This window comes from Eriocheir sinensis, chromosome 7, assembly GCF_024679095.1.
Source record: "Eriocheir sinensis breed Jianghai 21 chromosome 7, ASM2467909v1, whole genome shotgun sequence".
NCBI classification, from domain to species: Eukaryota; Metazoa; Arthropoda; class Malacostraca; order Decapoda; family Varunidae; genus Eriocheir; species Eriocheir sinensis.
In genome coordinates, this window is record NC_066515.1 from 12013013 (window position 1) to 12030763 (window position 17751).

Consider the following 17751-nt stretch of genomic DNA (forward strand, 5'->3'; position numbering starts at 1 on the left):
AAGGAGGGCTGTATAAGATGGGAGGAGAGAGTGGAAGAGGTGGTTGTGGTAGGAAAGGAAAAAAAGATAGAGAGTAGAAGGGAGAAGATAATGTGAAAGGAAGAAGAATGGGTAGGCACTGAATGGTGGATTGAATACACAAGGAGACTGGCAGAAGAAGGAAGCAAAAAGAAGGAGGATAAAGAAGGAAAGGTAGAAGAGAAGGAGTGGATAAAAGTAATAAGAACAAATAGGAAGAGAGGATGAAAACGTTTTAGAAGAAATGGAATCAGAAGGAACTGACGGGAGATTAGCAGAAGAATGGATGAATGGGAAGAGGAGAAAAGTGAATTGGGAATTAAGATTTGAATAGCTAGTGAAGATAGGAAGTGGAGGGAGTGGGTAACCGGTTAGTGGTACGAGTGAAAGGCTTCATGCTGAGGGAAAGTGGAAATACTCAAGGGAGGAAATAAACATGGGATTGGGGAATGAGTATAGATAGAAAGTAAAGAGAAATGATGAGGTATAAAATAGAGAAGGAGTGGATAAAAGTAATAAGAACAAATAGGAAGAGAGGATGAAAACGTTTCAGAAGAAATGGAATCAGAAGGAACTGACGGGAGATTAGCAGAAGAATGGATGAATGGGAAGAGAAGAAAAGTGAATTGGGAATTAAGATTTGAATAGCTAGTGAGGATAGGAAGTGGAGGGAGTGGGTAACCGGTTAGTGGTACGAGTGAAAGGCTTCATGCTGAGGGAAAGTGGAAATACTCAAGGGAGGAAATAAACATGGGATTGGGGAATGAGTATAGATAGAAAGTAAAGAGAAATGATGAGGTATAAAATAGTTGAAAGAGTGAGGATCGGAAGGGAAAAAAGAAAAAAAGGGAAAAAGAGAATGAAAGTAATGTTAGGGAGGTGAGCGTAAGTGGATAGGGAAGAAGATAAAAATAGGAGTAATGAAAGAGAAAGTGTGAGGTTAAAAAGAACATGAAGGAGGAGGGGGAGGGGGAATTAATTGAGGGAGCAAAAATAGAGTGTGTCTCTATGGAAACTTAATTGATACTGGCATTTAGTCGTTTTTATGCCGGGAAACATACACACACAACATACAGCTGGAATTTTTCAGCCGCCGCCGAGTGGCTTAAAACTACCCACATGCTGTCCAAAAGACCACCTATCAACCCGGACTCTAGATTCTAGGATTAAAGATGAGCTCCGGGAGGGCAGCATGAGCCAATGCAAAATGGCGCCACTATAAACACTCGCCTGCGCCAGAACGGGCAGGGCGGGCCATCAGGACCCTCCGGGAAGAAGCTTTGGACCGACCTTCAGGATCCACCGGGAAGAAGCCTACCGGCGCAATAGGCCAAGACGTAAACACACACACACACACACACACACACACACACACACACACACACACCGGCGTATTTTGGTGGGATTCGAACCTGGGTTCGAGGATAGCCTAGGATGATTGATTGTGTTGGTGTTGGTGCTCTTTTTGGTAGTGGTCAAGGTGAAGGGATGTAGGAGCTGCCTACGTGCGTGCTTGTATGTGTGTGTGTGTGTGTGTGTGTGTGTGTAATAATAATAATAATGATAATAATAATAATAATAATAATAATAATAATAATAATAATAATAATAATAATAATAATCGGTTTATTGAGTGATTGCAGTTATTAAGCTGAAAATATACATATTAAATACAATGTTAAAAAGTACAATGTGAAAGGGGTATAGGGGGTCCGGGGTTTAAATTGTGGGAGAGTTGTGATGAAATAAAAGAGGGCGGGGTGGGGGGGGGGGGAAGCAGTGCGTTGGTGCGAGGCAGTGTCGGCTTCCGGGTGGCGGGTCAGGTGTGAAGCCCCAGGACAACCCCAGGTCGAAAAGGGTCAGGTCACAGCTGATGGCAGGGGTGCAGTGTGCAGTGTGCAGGTGTGTGTGTGTGTGTGTGTGTGTGTGTGTGTGTGTGTGTGTGTGTGTGTGTGTGTGTGTGTGTGTGTGTGTGTTTGCAGGTTAATTAAAGTAGGGATGCTGGTATGGAAGGAATAAAATGACGGTTTTAATCTCTGAAAAGCCTATTTTTGGGAACCCGAGATGACTAGTGCACGATAGCTATAATATGAAAGGGATACTCACTCTCGCGATAGAGCCTAGAGAAAAACGGCAAATATCCCAACTTCTAGACTATAACGAGTCTAGGCTGCACTAGAAAAAAAACGAATAATAACGTGTGAAACAGTCGAGTGAAGCAATCGAGCAGGGTGCTGGCAGCGCCACCTGGACAGATAGAGGTGCCGCAAGCTCCATTCTTTCAAGGTGCTTCGAAGGAGGCTGGAAGAACCTTCTGCGGGGAAGGAGGGGGGGAAATAAGGAATGTACACTAGTCATTCCGGGTTCCCAAAAATAGGTTTTTCAGAGATCAAAATCGTCATTTTGGGAACCCTCCTTGACTACTGCACGATAGCTAACTCCCACTTGAAGCAGGGGAAAAGGCGACTCCATCGAAGTGCCACAAACCTGAGTCTACTATTGCGTCCCAAGTCGGTATGCGTAGAGATGGCCTGAGTCACCCGAACTTAGTATAGTGTACAATCTCGAAGAATGCTCTCCGTGACCCAAGATGGGGAAAACCAGCTCAACAAATCCAAAGGAGCACTGAACCAAATTATTTAAGCCCAGATGTAATCACCATAGCAAAGGACCACGACTGATAAGGAAGCATACTTCCAGCACAAGTATTCCTTTTATGGGCAAAGAGAAGGAAAATCTACATAGAGGAAAGAGGTTGGAGTGCCCCTAGCCCCCTCCAACTGCTTTCGCGGCTGACGTAATGTCAACACTTTCCTGATGTATCTTCCTCGACGCAGGATGTCCCAGTGCAACGCAGGGGCGTCGTCCGGGGAGAGGGAGAGATAGCTGGCCATAAAACAGGAAGCCGTGCTCTACTGGCCGGTTTCCTTGACGCGGTACAGAGAATGGGTCCGAGCGAAGGCCAGAGATGCAGCAGTACCCCGGACATCGTGAGCACGGGGTGGGTGGCCTAGACATCCTTCCGCAGTCATTGTCTTCAGAAGGTCTGCAGTCCTCCTGGTGGGCAAAGGTATTGCAGATGTGGGGTCACAGAACAAGCGATGCTGATCGAGACGCGTAGGGGATGTTATGCGTATCCTCAAGGCCGACACAGGGCAGAGTGGATAAGCTTCCCTTTGTAAGTACCAAGCTGGTAAGATCAATGGTTTGGGGATGATGAACGAGGCGCTCATTCTTATCTAGCGGCTTAAGAGGTAGAGCTAAGGAAACTGCGGAGCCAACTGCCGTAGATGCAATGAACCCGGGGAACGTATCCGCGCCCTGAGCTGCGAGGGTCTGCAGCCGGAGGTGAGCGCTACGAGGAACAGGGTGCACTTTAAAAAGGGCCAATACTGAAGGTTCGTCGTGGTACTTGGAGGAAGATAGGGACGTTATAACCTTTTCTAGAGACCAAAAGGTGCTGCCTATACTAGGGGAAGGATTTTTGATGAAAAAGCGACGCTTAAGAAGCTGAACTTTGAGAGGGTCTCGGACAAGCCCCCAGCCATGCTTAATGGGGACAGCCAGGACGGCAAGGTGAGTTGCAATTATAGATGGCGTTTTCTCTTAATGTGGGAAAGACAAGAAAGAAATTCCAGGACTGTGGCCACAGTGATTCTTTCTTTATGGCATACTCTCACGAAGGATCGCAAACCCTTCCAATGAGATTCGTAATGTCTTAAGAGAAGAGAAAGGACGACAAGAGGAAAGCATGTCCTATACGGCCTTTGAGTGAGCGAGGCCTGCTAGACAGGCCTGAGAAACTCTATGCGTTAAGTGCCAGCGTGGAAAAAGAGTCTGCCGGGGCGAATCCCCTCGACAGCATGAGCTTCTGGTGGGGGAGGAGGACACCACCGCGGTTAAGTGCCGCGAACCATGGTTGTGCTGGCCACCACGACTCTATCAATAACAGCTACCCCGCCCCTGAAGGATTTCGGGCTATGCAACGCTTTCCATTTTAGGCTGGTGCCTGGAGGAGGGGACAAATAAAATAAGTCCCACCTGTTATATTGTTCGGTAAAACCGTCTGGACCACCTTCCGTTCTCCGAACACCTCTGACGAGGAACTTGGGAAGCCTGGTCGATGTCTTGCAGGCAACGAGTTCGATCTGCGGTGTCCCCTAGCTAATGCATAGTTTCTCGAAATACTCCCATTTTAAGGTCCGTACCACTTAGGACCTCTTGAAGCGGGAGAGAGCATCTGCCCACTCGTTGTTTTCCCCTGGGACCTGTTGGGATGCCAGTGAAATGCGACGTAATGCCGCCAGGGCAGATATTTGTTCCGACATTGACAGCAGGTTCTCCTGAACAGGAGGAGCCATGCTTGGCGCGGCATTGAACCGCTGTCATGTTATAGCTGTCGAGGCAAATAGTCTTGCCTTCCAGGTTGGGGTACATCTAAAGAAAGAAGGGAGAAACCCGGGATCGAAGAAGCCCTAGAGGGATTCCCATTGTCTGCGAGACATGGTGAGGAACTGAAGCACTAAAGAGTTTGAAGCCAAGGTTTATAACCTCAGATAGCCTTACCGTGGCCAACCTCGAGTCCCAGTGGAATACTGGTATACTGAAAGCTCCCTCTCCAACCTGGAAAGCGAGAAACCAACGGGACGAGGGTGGATGGGACTGTGCCGGTAAGTGTCCTGCGGATCAAGTGCTGCCAAACAGTAATGTTATCGATGCCGTAACCTCACTTGTTGGGACGATAACAGTCGAAACTTGGTTTTGATGTATGACTTCGATTAGCTTAGGTCTTTCTTTGGCACAGGGAAAACACGTGAGAGAAAAACTTTCCCAACCGTTCTCTGTACGCCCCTTTGTAAGGAAAACGTTCAAGGGAACCTTCGTAAACTTAGGAGGACACTCGCCTCGTGATCAGAGGTTCAAGGCCAGGTCATTCCTTGTCTGACGAGCGCGGGTACCCATCCTTTCCCTGGCCATGCGTCCTGCCTGGGAACGGAGAGTCACTGAATTGTCTCCTCCTTTCTGGCTTTCCCCCTGTGGAAGTGCTCTTCCATGGAATCCTGCTTCCTGCGTGAGACGCAAACGGGGGCTATTGACCCCCTCCCCTACGATAGGCGGATTGTTAGCACGTCTTGTTGTGGCTTGGTTGACCGCTGCTGGAGAGGAGCTGACGCTTGGGGTGCCACTATATTGATTGGTGGTGTATCAGCTGCCAGCGATCTTTGCACAGGGTCCTGAGAGTGGGGAAAAGGTTTGGAGCGGTAGCGAAACGCATCACAGCGTAAGTTGAGGTGCTCCCCCACTCAGTCGACCAGAGCTAAGCACGTCGACAGAAGGAGGGAGGGGCCAAATCCTTTATGTGTAGTCGCCAGAGCCTCAGAAAGTGTAAAGAACGACAAGTGTGACAAAGAGGAACCTGAGAGGTAGAGGGCTCCGACACTCCCGTCGCCTTTAAAGTGGGGCGTCGATAGGTATAGACTCCTAGAGCGGCGTCGGCGGACGCTCAAAGTCCTACTTGGTAGGATCTGGAGGAGGGCTGTGAAGGGCCGACACAGAGTTGTATCTCCTGACGGCCGAAAAAAACTTTAGAAAGGACTGGAACATGTCCGCAAGTTGAAAGAATTAAGGTTGAAGGCCTCTGTTACTAGCCGCCAGCTCCTGCCTTAAATCAAAAGTTTAAGGACAGACCACCCAGTCTGGACCATAGGGTCTGTGTGGTCTTAATATCTATGTATATCAAAGTAATTGGCCCAACGAATTCTGTTTCGTAGGCTGCCGGAAATGTACATTGCTGGCCACAAATATATGTTGGCCTCCGGAAATATCCGTAGACGGCCGCAAATGGACTATGCCACTGAAAAACAAAAATGGTAGCAGCCGCAAATAATGGTGAGCCGCTGCTAAAATACGTAGGTTTCAACAAATATACGAAACTGTCCACACAGATGCGTAGGTGACCGCAAATATGCAAGGACGACAGAAACAAATACGTAGCTGGCCGCCCATAAACGTAGGCGAAAGGAAAAATACGTAGCTGGCCGCCCATAAACGTAGGCGACAGCAAATATGCGTAGCTGGCCGCACATTAAAGTAGTCCACAGGAAAAATACGTAGCTGGCCGCCCATAAACGTAGGCGACAGCAAATATGCGTAGCTGGCCGCACATTAAAGTAGTCCACAGGAAAAATACGTAGCTGGCCGCCCATAAACGTAGGCGACAGCAAATATGCGTAGCTGGCAGCACATTAAAGTAGTCCACAGGAAAGATACGTAGCTGGCCGCCCATAAACGTAGGCGACAGCAAAGATGCATAGCTGGCCGCACATAACGTGGCGATGGCAAAGATGCGTAGCTGGCCGCACATAACTTAGGCGACAGCAAAGATGCGTAGCTGGCCGCACATAACGTGGCGATAGCAAAGATGCGTAGCTGGCCGCACATAACTTAGGCGACAGCAAAGATGCGTAGCTGGCCGCACATAACTTAGGCGACAGCAAAGATGCGTAGCTGGCCGCACATAACTTAGGCGACAGCAAAGATGCGTAGCTGGCCGCACATAACTTAGGCGACAGCAAAGATGCATAGCTGGCCGCACATAATGTGGCGACAACAAAGATGCGTAGCTGGCCGCACATAACTTAGGCGACAGCAAAGATGCATAGCTGGCCGCACATAATGTGGCGACAGCAAAGATGCATAGCTGGCCGCACATAATGTGGCGACAGCAAAGATGCGTAGCTGGCCGCACATAACTTAGGCGACAGCAAAGATGCATAGCTGGCCGCACATAACTTAGGCGACAGCAAAGATGCGTAGCTGGCCGCACATAACTTAGGCGACAGCAAAGATGCATAGCTGGCCGCACATAACTTAGGCGACAGCAAAGATGCGTAGCTGGCCGCACATAACTTAGGCGACAGCAAAGATGCGTAGCTGGCCCTACATAACTTAGGCGACAGCAAAGATGCGTAGCTGGCCGCACATAACTTAGGCGACAGCAAAGATGCATAGCTGGCCGCACATAACTTAGGCGACAGCAAAGATGCATAGCTGGCCGCACATAACTTAGGCGACAGCAAAGATGCATAGCTGGCCGCACATAATGTGGCGACAGCAAAGATGCGTAGCTGGCCGCACATAACTTAGGCGACAGCAAAGATGCGTAGCTGGCCGCACATAATGTGGCGACAACAAAGATGCGTAGCTGGCCGCACATAACTTAGGCGACAGCAAAGATGCGTAGCTGGCCGCACATAATGTGGCGACAGCAAAGATGCGTAGCTGGCCGCACATAACTTAGGCGACAGCAAAGATGCGTAGCTGGCCGCACATAACTTAGGCGACAGCAAAGATGCATAGCTGGCCGCACATAACTTAGGCGACAGCAAAGATGCATAGCTGGCCGCACATAATGTGGCGACAGCAAAGATGCGTAGCTGGCCGCACATAACTTAGGCGACAGCAAAGATGCGTAGCTGGCCGCACATAACTTAGGCGACAGCAAAGATGCATAGCTGGCAGCACACAGCTTAGGCGACAGCAAAGATGCATAGCTGGCAGCACACAGCTTAGGCGACAGCAAAGATGCGTAGCTGGCAGCACACAGCTTAGGCGACAGCAAAGATGCGTAGCTGGCAGCACACAGCTTAGGCGACAGCAAAGATGCGTAGCTGGCCGCACATAATGTGGCGACAGCAAAGATGCATAGCTGGCCGCACATAACTTAGGCGACAGCAAAGATGCTTAGCTGGCCGCACATAATTTGGCGACAACAAAGATAGCTGGCCGCACATAACTTAGGCGACAGCAAAGATGCATAGCTGGCCGCACATAACTTAGGCGACAGCAAAGATGCGTAGCTGGCCGCACATAACTTAGGCGACAGCAAAGATGCATAGCTGGCCGCACATAACTTAGGCGACAGCAAAGATGCATAGCTGGCCGCACATAACTTAGGCGACAGCAAAGATGCATAGCTGGCCGCACATAACTTAGGCGACAGCAAAGATGCATAGCTGGCCGCACATAATGTGGCGACAGCAAAGATGCATAGCTGGCCGCACATAACTTAGGCGACAGCAAAGATGCATAGCTGGCCGCACATAATGTGGCGACAGCAAAGATGCATAGCTGGCCGCACATAATGTGGCGACAGCAAAGATGCATAGCTGGCCGCACATAATGTGGCGACAACAAAGATGCGTAGCTGGCCGCACATAATGTGGCGACAACAAAGATGTGTAGCTGGCCGCACATAACTTAGGCGACAGCAAAGATGCGTAGCTGGCCGCACATAACTTAGGCGACTGCAAAGATGCGTAGCTGGCCGCACATAATGTGGCGACAGCAAAGATGCGTAGCTGGCCGCACATAACTTAGGCGACTGCAAAGATGCGTAGCTGGCCGCACATAATGTGGCGACAGCAAAGATGCGTAGCTGGCCGCACATAAGACCTCTTCTATTTACAAGAGTCCGTTTTAGATCACTGATCTGGCCGGAGAACCCGTCTTCTATTTACCACCGAGATCTGGATTCTCGTGATCTGGTGGATCCGGATCCTGATCTGCCTGATCCAGACCCCGAGGTGGGTTGTAGCCAAGACCAAGACCAACGGGACTCTCCAACAGGTCACCTGTACAGCAAGAGCAAGAGCAAGAGCCCGCAGCATAGCTCCCACACGTGTACACGCAGCATCTCCTCCGACCTTATTTCCAGTGTACCACCCAAGAGCGCCTCCCATAATGAATAGAGGGGTTGCACGTGACGTCATCAAAAGCGATCAGCTGATCGCTTCTTAGCTGCCCCGCAAAGGCCCGCCATTTTGGGAGGCACATATTTACGCAAGAGAGCTCCACTGCTTTTCCCCGCCATGTTACTGTGTTGGTGTTTGTGTTAGTGGCCCATATATTACTGTGCTGGTGTGTGTGTGTTAGTGTCCATCTGTTACTGTGTGGGTGTGGGTGTTAGTGTCCATCTGTTACTGTGTGGGTGTGGGTGTTAAGTGTCCATCTATTACTGTGTGTGGGCGTTAGTGTCCATCTCTTACTGTGTGGGTGGGTGTGTTAGTGTCCATCTATTACTGTGTGGGTGTGGGTGTTAAGTGTCCATCTATTACTGTGTGGGTGGGTGTGTTAGTGGCCCATATATTACTGTGCTGGTGTGTGTGTGTTAGTGTCCATCTCTTACTGTATGGGTGGGTGTGTTAGTGTCCATCTATTACTGTGTGGGTGTGGGTGTTAAGTGTCCATCTATTACTGTGTGTGTGCGTTAGTGTCCATCTCTTACTGTGTGGGTGTGTGTGTTAGTGTCCATCTATTACCGTGTGGGTGTGGGTGTTAGTGTCCATCTATTACTGTGTGGGTGGGTGTTAGTGGCCCATCTATTACTGTGTGGGTGTGGGTGTTAGTGTATCTATTACTGTGTGGGTGGATGGGTATTAGTGTCCATCTATTACTGTGTGTGTGTTAGTGTCCATGCATCTACTACTGTGTGGGTGTGGGTGTTAGTGGCCCATCTATTACTGTTACTGATAGGTGCTACACTGCCACTCGCGGTAGGTAGACAGGGGCTGCCAAGTATAGGTCAGTGGGCTTTTTGCGAGCCCCTTACGTTTTTATGTTCTTACTAAACACTCCCCAGGGATGCCCGGGGTTAAATTAGTCATATATTCATTGTTCTCATCATCAAATAAATCTTGAAGTTTGATAATAAATGTATATACTGTATGTCCATCATCATTTGGCAGCCTAATGGATAGTTATATAACGAAGCCTAGCATCACTGTCCAGATTTTTTTGCATATTCACGTAGCTGATCGCTCTTGCCTCCCAAAATGGCTGACAGTTGTTTTTCCTAAAACAAAAGCGAAGCGGTGTGACGTCGGTGCAACCCCTCTATAGGCAGCATATAATAAGGTAAGATGATATTGCAGAAATGGTTTTGTAGGCAGAGAAGATGTAAAAAGTATTAAACAACAGAATTGTGGGAGAGGTATGAAGACACCCACCGAACGGGCGTGAGCTACTCCCGGTAAGGATATATGGGAAGCGAGGAGGGTGCTTAAGCCCTTCAAAGACCCTTCCCATGTCCTCACTAACCGTTTTCCTTTTGTCTCATCGACACCAGAGAGCAGTTCAGCATGCTCTCTAAAGACAGTTCCTCTCTCTTTCTACACCACACTACATTCACACAACACACACACCTTTTCCCAAAATTCAAAATTGAAAAAAGCGAAAAATAACTGCCTCGGAGTCCCCGCGTGGTGGGGGGGGGGACCATAAACTCTCCCAGGGAGGACTCTCCTTCTGGCTGCCGACTTGAGAGGTGTCCTGATAACTCCTCGAACCTCCTCCTTATCAATTTCTGCAACATTCGTGGTCTTCGTTCTAATTTTCATTCTGTGGAACACCATATCTCCTCCTCTAAACCTCATCTTCTCTTCCTCACCGAAACACAGGTTTCTGAGGCTGAGGGAACAGGAGAGAGACTCTGTTCCCTCATACTATCTCTATCCTAAATTTCAATCCAAAGCTGGATGTTGCGCCTACGTGCGCAACGACATCACTTGCTCTCGTGCCCACGACCTTGACTCTTCTGAGTTTTCCACCATCTGACTAAGACTTCATTGTCATTCTATTACTAAATACATCTGTGCTGTTTATATCTCACGTAACTCTACTAACTATGTAAAATTCGTTGACTATTTGAATTCTAAAGTGGAGCACATCTTGACTCACTCTCCCTTCGCTGAAATCTCCATCTTGAGAGATTTCAATGTTCACCACCAGCTTTGGCTTTCATCCTCTTTCACTTACCAGCCTGGTGAACAAGCCTACAACTTTGCTCTCCTCAACGACCTAGAGCAGTTGGTTCAGCACCCTACACGTATTCCCGACCGTCTTGGAGACAGGCCCAAAATTCTAGACCTCTTCCTTACCGCTAATCCTTCTGCTTACTCTGTCAAACTGTTCTCTCCGTTGGGCTCCTCCGATCACAATCTTATTTATGTTTCCTGTCCTATCGCTCCTGTACATCCTCTGGACCCACCGAAGAGGCGATGCTTCTGGCATTATGCTTCAGCTCGGTGGGACGACCTGAGAATGATTACTGCTTCCAGGAGAGAGACCCTTCTGCGTGTGCCCAGGGCATCTCAGAGGTGATTGTCTCTGGAATGGAGGCATACATTCCACGTTCTTTCTCTACTCCTCATGCTAAAAAGCCTTGGTTTAATCATGCTTGTTCTCGTGCAATTAAAGATAGAGAGGAAGCTCACAAAAGGTTCCAATGCCTTCGAACTCCCGCTAATTATGACCTCTACATTTCAACCTGGAATCGTGCCAAATCTATTCTCCGACTTACCAAAACTTCTTTTATCAATAGAAAATGTCAACACCTTGCTTTTTCTAATTCTTCCCGTGACTTCTGGCATTTTGCCAAAAATATCTCTTCCAATTTCACTTCTTCCTCTTTCCCTCCTTACGGTGGAAAGTCATTTCTACGGTTGAAAAAATCTTTTTTTTTTTTAAATCTCAGTATGAACTAGCACGGCTAGTGCCGAGGTAATGCGCCACACTGCCAAGCGTTAAGAGCGTCATGGTGGCCTTTAATTAAATACCTACTACCCTACGCACGGGGGATTTAAACATATATACTGTCACTTCTCTTTGTGTATCTTCTATTTGCATCCTCTTTTTCTGATTTTTTTTTGTGATTATATGTAATTATGGTACTGTATGATAGTCTCGCCACATCTCCACGCGGGAAGAGTGTGTAGCGGGGAGGCATTATTGATTTTGTGGAGCGGGAAGGTACACGCGCTCTGTACTCACACGTGCGTTTCTTTTTGGCCTGCTTATGCCGTCTTCCAGTGGATTTTTAGACACTATGGGGAAGTGGAAAGCAAAGGCAGTGAAGTGGAGTGAGGCTACAAAGAAACGTATGAAGGTGTACTGGGAGAAAATGAAAGAGGAAAAAAGTGAAGATGTGGCAACACCACAGCCTAGTATGGTGAAAGAGCTTCCTTGGAGATCTGACCTCTTGAACATTATCAGAAGAGTTAAATAGGGAACGAGACATAGTTGTGTTGTGCTAGAAAATACCGTACCGTACATTGTCACCTAAATATAAAAGTGCGTTTTTCTCAAAATGAAAATTTTAACGTAAAGAATTATACAACTCGATTTGTGTTGGGACGATTTTTAAATTTTTTTGCAGCATAATACTCGTAAAAGAATGGTCTACAAAACTGCAAATTGAGATTCGTTAATGTCGAAGTTTGTAGGATCTGTGATTTTTTTCTCGGTAGTTTTTACAAAAAAAAAAAAAAAAAAAAAAAAAATTACCGCTTCAATTGATTTTGTTTTGTGCACTTATTATTTGCTATATACAAATGATAATATGCAGTATTGTTCCGTTGGGCGTCTTTTAAATCTCATATAAAGGATATTCCTTTACTTTGAATAGTTTTCCGTGAATATGAATTTTTTGAGCATATGTAAAACTTAAAAAGAAAAATTCCATCAATTTTTATGAAAATTATATCATGGGTACCTCACAATCTAGTGTTTAAACTATAAAAAAAATCATTAGTCTAGATGAAAAATTACGCCCGCAGGAGATCAAAATGTCCGAACACGACCGTAAAAATGACTTTCACCCTTAACCCTGACGGCAGCACTGCCGTCTCATCTGTCTCTAAGGCTGAACTCTTCGCTCAAACATTCTGTAAGAACTCCACCCTGGACGATTCTAGGCATATTTCTCCTACTCATCCCCCCTCTGACTCCCTTATGCCTGTTATTAAGATTCTTCAAAATGATGTTTTCTATGCCCTCTCTGGCCTCAACTCTCACAAGGCTTATGGACCTGATGGAGTGCCTCCTATTGTCCTTAAAAAAACTATGCTTCCGTGCTGGCACCCTGCTTGGTCAAACTCTTTCGTCTCTGCCTATCAACATCTATCTTTCCTTCCTGCTGGAAGTATGCCTTTGTACAGCCTGTACCTAAGAAGGGTGACCGTTCCAATCCCTCAAACTACCGCCCTATAGCTTTACTTTCCTGTCTATCTAAAGCTTTTGAATCAATCCTTAACCGGAAGATTCAAAAGCACATTTCCACTTCTAACCTTCTATCTGATCGCCAGTATGGATTCCGCAAGGGGCGTTCTACTGGCGATCTTCATGCTCTCTTAACTGACTCTTGGTCATCCTCTCTTAGCCGTTTCGGTGAAACTTTCTTTGTTGCGCTAGATATATCGAAAGCCTTCGATATAGTCTGGCACCAGTCTTTGCTTTCTAAACTGCCCTCTTTCGGATTTTATCCCTCTCTCTGTTCCTTTATCTCCAGTTTCCTTTCCGGCCGTTAAATCTCTGCGGTGGTAGACGGTCACTGCTCTTCCCCTAAACCTATCAACATTGGCGTTCCACAGGGCTCTGTCCTATCACCCACTCTCTTCCTGTTATTTATCAATGATCTTCTTTCCATAACAAACTGTCCTGTCCACTCATACGCCGACGACTCCACTCTGCATTATTCAACTTCTTTCAATAGAAGACCATCACAACAGGAAGTACATGACTCCAGACTGGAGGCTGCAGAACGCTTAACCTAAGACCTTGCTATCATTTCCGATTGGGGCAAAGGAATCTTGTGTCCTTCAATTTTTTTATTTTATTTTTATTTTTTTTACGTTGATTGCCTGTTGCGCCGGTAGGCATCTTCCCGGTGGGGCGTGATGGTCGGCCCAAGGCTTCTTCCAGGTGGGGCCTGATGGTCGGCCCAGCCCGTTCTGGCGCAGGCGAGTGTTTATAGTGGCGCCATCTTACATTGGCTCATGCTGCCCCCCGGAACTCGTTCTTGATTCGCTTGGACGGCTTCCTCTAGAGTCCGGGTTGATGGGTGGTCTTCAGGACAGCATGTGGGTAGTTTAAAGCAACTCGGCGGTGACTGAAAAATCCGAGTGGTAGAGTGGGGATTCGAACCCGCGTCGTCCATCACGCGGTGAATGTGGGTCCAGTACGCTACCACCTACGAATCCTCCTACTGCATCAAAAACTCAATTTCTCCACCTATCAACTCGACACAATCTTCCAAACACCTATCCTCTATTCTTCGACAACACTCAGCTGTCACCTTCTTCAACACTAAACATCCTTGGTCTATCCTTAACTTAAAATCTCAACTGGAAACTTCATATAACCTCTCTTGCTAAATCAGCTTTCTCGAGGTTGGGCGTTCTGTATCGTCTCCGCCAGTTCTTCTCCTCCGCGCAGTTGCTATCCATATACATGGGCCTTGTCCGCCCTCGTATGGAGTATGCATCTCACGTGTGTGGGGGCTCCACTCACACAGCTCTTCTGGACAGAGTGGAGTCTAAGGCTCTTCGTCTCATCAGCTCTCCTCCTCCTACTGATAGCCTTCTACCTCTTAAATTCCGCCGCGATGTTGCCTCTCTTTCTATCTTCTATCGATATTTCCATGCTGACTGCTCTTCTGAACTTGCTAACTGCATGCCTCCCCCCCTCCCGCGGCCCCGCTGCACACGACTTTCTACTCATGCTCATCCCTACACTGTCCAAACCCCTTATGCACGAGTTAACCAGCATCTTCACTCTTTCATCCCTCACGCTGGTAAACTCTGGAACAATCTTCCTTCATCAGTATTTCCTCCTGCCTACGACTTGAACTCTTTCAAGAGGAAGGTATCAGGACACCTCTCCTTCCGAAATTGATATTTCTTTCGGGCACCTCTTTTAGTTCTTTTTTGGGAGCAGCGAGTAGCGGGCTTTCTTTTTCTATTATTTTTTTGTGTGTGTCCTTGAGGTGTCTCCTTCGTTGTAAAGAAAAAAAAAAAAACAAGTTTTTTCTATACGAACTTTTGTCCGGAACCCATCACATGCAGCGTGATATGAAGAGAGAGGGTAACAGGTGGTGAGGGAGGGAGAAAGTCAGAAGGAGGAAAAGAAGCGATTGAAAAAAGAAATGACTTAATGAGTAGCGGATGGTGATGGAGTCGCTAAGGGATGCAGCGAGTGATAGTCATGAAAGCATATAGTAGATTTAAGAGAAAAGTGCATGAGGTTAGGAGAAAAGAAATGGAAGGAAGAGAATGAATAGCAGGTAGTGATGGAGACGCCAGGAGATGCAATGGAAGGAGGGACGGATTAAGAAAGGCAAGTAAAAGAAGGTGATTGGCGAGGAGAGATTGAAGCCAGGCGGAGGGAGGAGAGGAAGGGAATAAGAAGCAGCAGCAGCGTGGGAGCCTCTCAAGTAGTACTCTTAAGATTTTCTCGCTTCGGAAAGCGCCGTGAAAAGAAGACAGACGTTTGTTTTGGTGAAAGGAGGAGCAAAACTTTTACCTGCATTTTACGAGACTCAGACGAGGCGAGTGGCAGGGCCTTGGGTGCTGAGGAGAGGGGGGAAGAAGGGAAGGGAGGAACGAACGGAGGAGGGGAAGCTTTCGAAGAAGGAAGGGAGAGAGAGGAGGAAGGAGAAGCGGACCAAAAAAGAGAAGGGTGGAGTTTTGGAGGAAAAGAAGGGAAAAAAGTCAGACAGGGGAGGGAATGTCTGAGAGGAAGGAGGGGAAAAGCAAAAATCACCAGGAAGGAAATGGAGAGAGGTTAAGCGGGGAAATCTGTAGGATGAATAAAAGGAAGGAAAATAAAGAGAGGACTTTAGATAAAAGGAGATAAGAAAAAAAGTATAGGGAGGCGGAGTTAAGTAAAGAAGGAAAGGAAAAGACTCGTGAGGGCTAGTAAAGAAAGTTATGGGAGAGGAAGCGAGGGAACAAAGTACAGCAGGGCTGAGCAGAAAAGGAGAATATAAGATGAAGGAAGGGGCCCAAGAAGTAGGGTACGGAGAGCAAGATAAATGTCCGGAAGCAAAGCAAAGAAAGAGCAAAGAGAAGAGTGGCACGAGGAAATGATTCAAACGGAAAGGAAGGGTAAAATGAAAGTATCTGGAGGTTAGGCAAAAGATGACGCTACGTAAGGAAATAAGTGACAGGATGGGGAAGTAGAGTGAGGGTCTGAGAGAAAGGAAATCAAGAGGTAAAACAGCAGAAAGGGGAAGGCAGGAAAGGAAGGGATGGAGTGAAGTGTCTGGAGGCAAGCCAAGGAAAAACGTAAGAAAGGTTAAAAAAATGAGGGAACGCCCCAAAACTTGTGTGTCAACCAACTCTTGAGCCGAGGCAAAATATTTCAGTGGGACTACAAGTCCTCCACGTCCATATTCATGAGCTCGCCTACGTGCGCGCACGCCTCAACTCAAGCAAAAACGCAAAACCGAGGAAAAAAATCTCTCTCTCTCTCTCTCTCTCTCTCTCTCTCTCTCTCTCTCTCTCTCTCTCTCTCTCTCTCTCTCTCTCTCTCTCTCTCTCTCTCTCTCTTTATATATACGGTTTCGACGCTTTGTTTCCCAATTCACAATACTCTACCAATATATCCTTCTTCTTCTTCTTCTTCGTTTTCTCCTTCTTCTTCTTTTTCTTCTTCTTCTGCCTCCTCCTCCTCCTCCTCCTCCTCCTTTTTGTTTTTCCTTCTCAGTTCAGTTTTGCATTGTTCATCGTTATCTTCCTGCCTTCTTTTTTTCCCGTTCCTCCCACTCTACCTGCGCTTTTTCTTTTTTACTCATCTTTTCATCTCAGTCTTCCTCCTCTTCCTCATCCTCTTCTTCTTTCTTCTTTTCAACAAGAGAATGCTGTTTTTTTCAATGCAGTTCTCTCTTCCTCTTCCTCTACATCCAAATCCAGTTTCTTTTTTATCACTATTATTTTACAATTGGTGTGTATTTCTGGCCTCTCCTACTCCCCTTCCTCTTCCTCCTCCTCCTACTTATCCTCCTCTACGTTTCCGCAGTTCAAATGTAATGAAACAATCTTTAGGGAAGGACTTTCTATCTTTTTTTACAACAAAGGAGACAGCTCAAGGGCAAAAAAAAATAATAATAAAAAAGCCCGCTATAAAAACAAGCCCGCTCACGTGTCCGTGTGTGTGTGTGTGTGTGTGTGTGTGTGTGTGTGTGTGTGTTAAAAAAAAAAAAAAAAATATATATATATATATATATATATATATATATATATATATATATATATATATATATATATATATATATATATGTAGGACGAATATAGGCCTAGCGTTGTCAAATCGTTTATTTCAACCTGTATGGGCAGCATGGCATGAGTCATTCACGAAATTTTACACAGCCTCACGTAGTAGCATTAGATGAATATTTCTGAGCCAACAATAACAATGTAAACAAATCCTATACACAATATATGATTAGACATAACTCACTTCATTGGCCTACGGCCCAATCGCCCTAGTCCCGGTATATCAGACCGTTACCAGCTTGCTTCAGCAGTTTGGCGACGACCATCACCACCCAGGCATCACCACCTATTAAGACCCAAACACTGTACCCTGGGCAGTATTGCCACCAACTAATCACAAATATAATTACAAATCACAGTATCCCAAACATTTCACAGTCAATGACTCAACACGTGTAATTCCCAAACCCCAAAGATAAAATAGATAAATAAAAGCTTGCTTCAGCAGTTTGGCGCGACCATCACCACCCAGGTATCACCACACATGGCACAAAATCCTGGACAGGGAGGTGGTGGCGGTGGAGTAAACACTGGAGCACAACTGACTCCTCACAATGGCTGCACCCTCCAGGAAGGCAGAAACGCCACGTCATCAACAAAATACATTCAACAAGCGCACGAA

The 17751-nt window shown here is 46.8% G+C and overlaps 1 protein-coding gene across 1 annotated transcript in view; it reads right to left on the reverse strand.

Annotated features, from left to right (window-relative positions):
- Positions 1 to 5203: 5203 nt before the first annotated feature.
- LOC126995291 (uncharacterized) overlaps positions 5204 to 17751 on the reverse strand; it is a 16758-nt gene continuing 4210 nt past the window's right edge. Inside the window, exon 2 of the mRNA XM_050854780.1 lies at positions 5204 to 5252. Coding sequence (XP_050710737.1) covers positions 5204 to 5252 — 49 coding nt within the window. The remainder of the gene's footprint in view (positions 5253 to 17751) is intronic.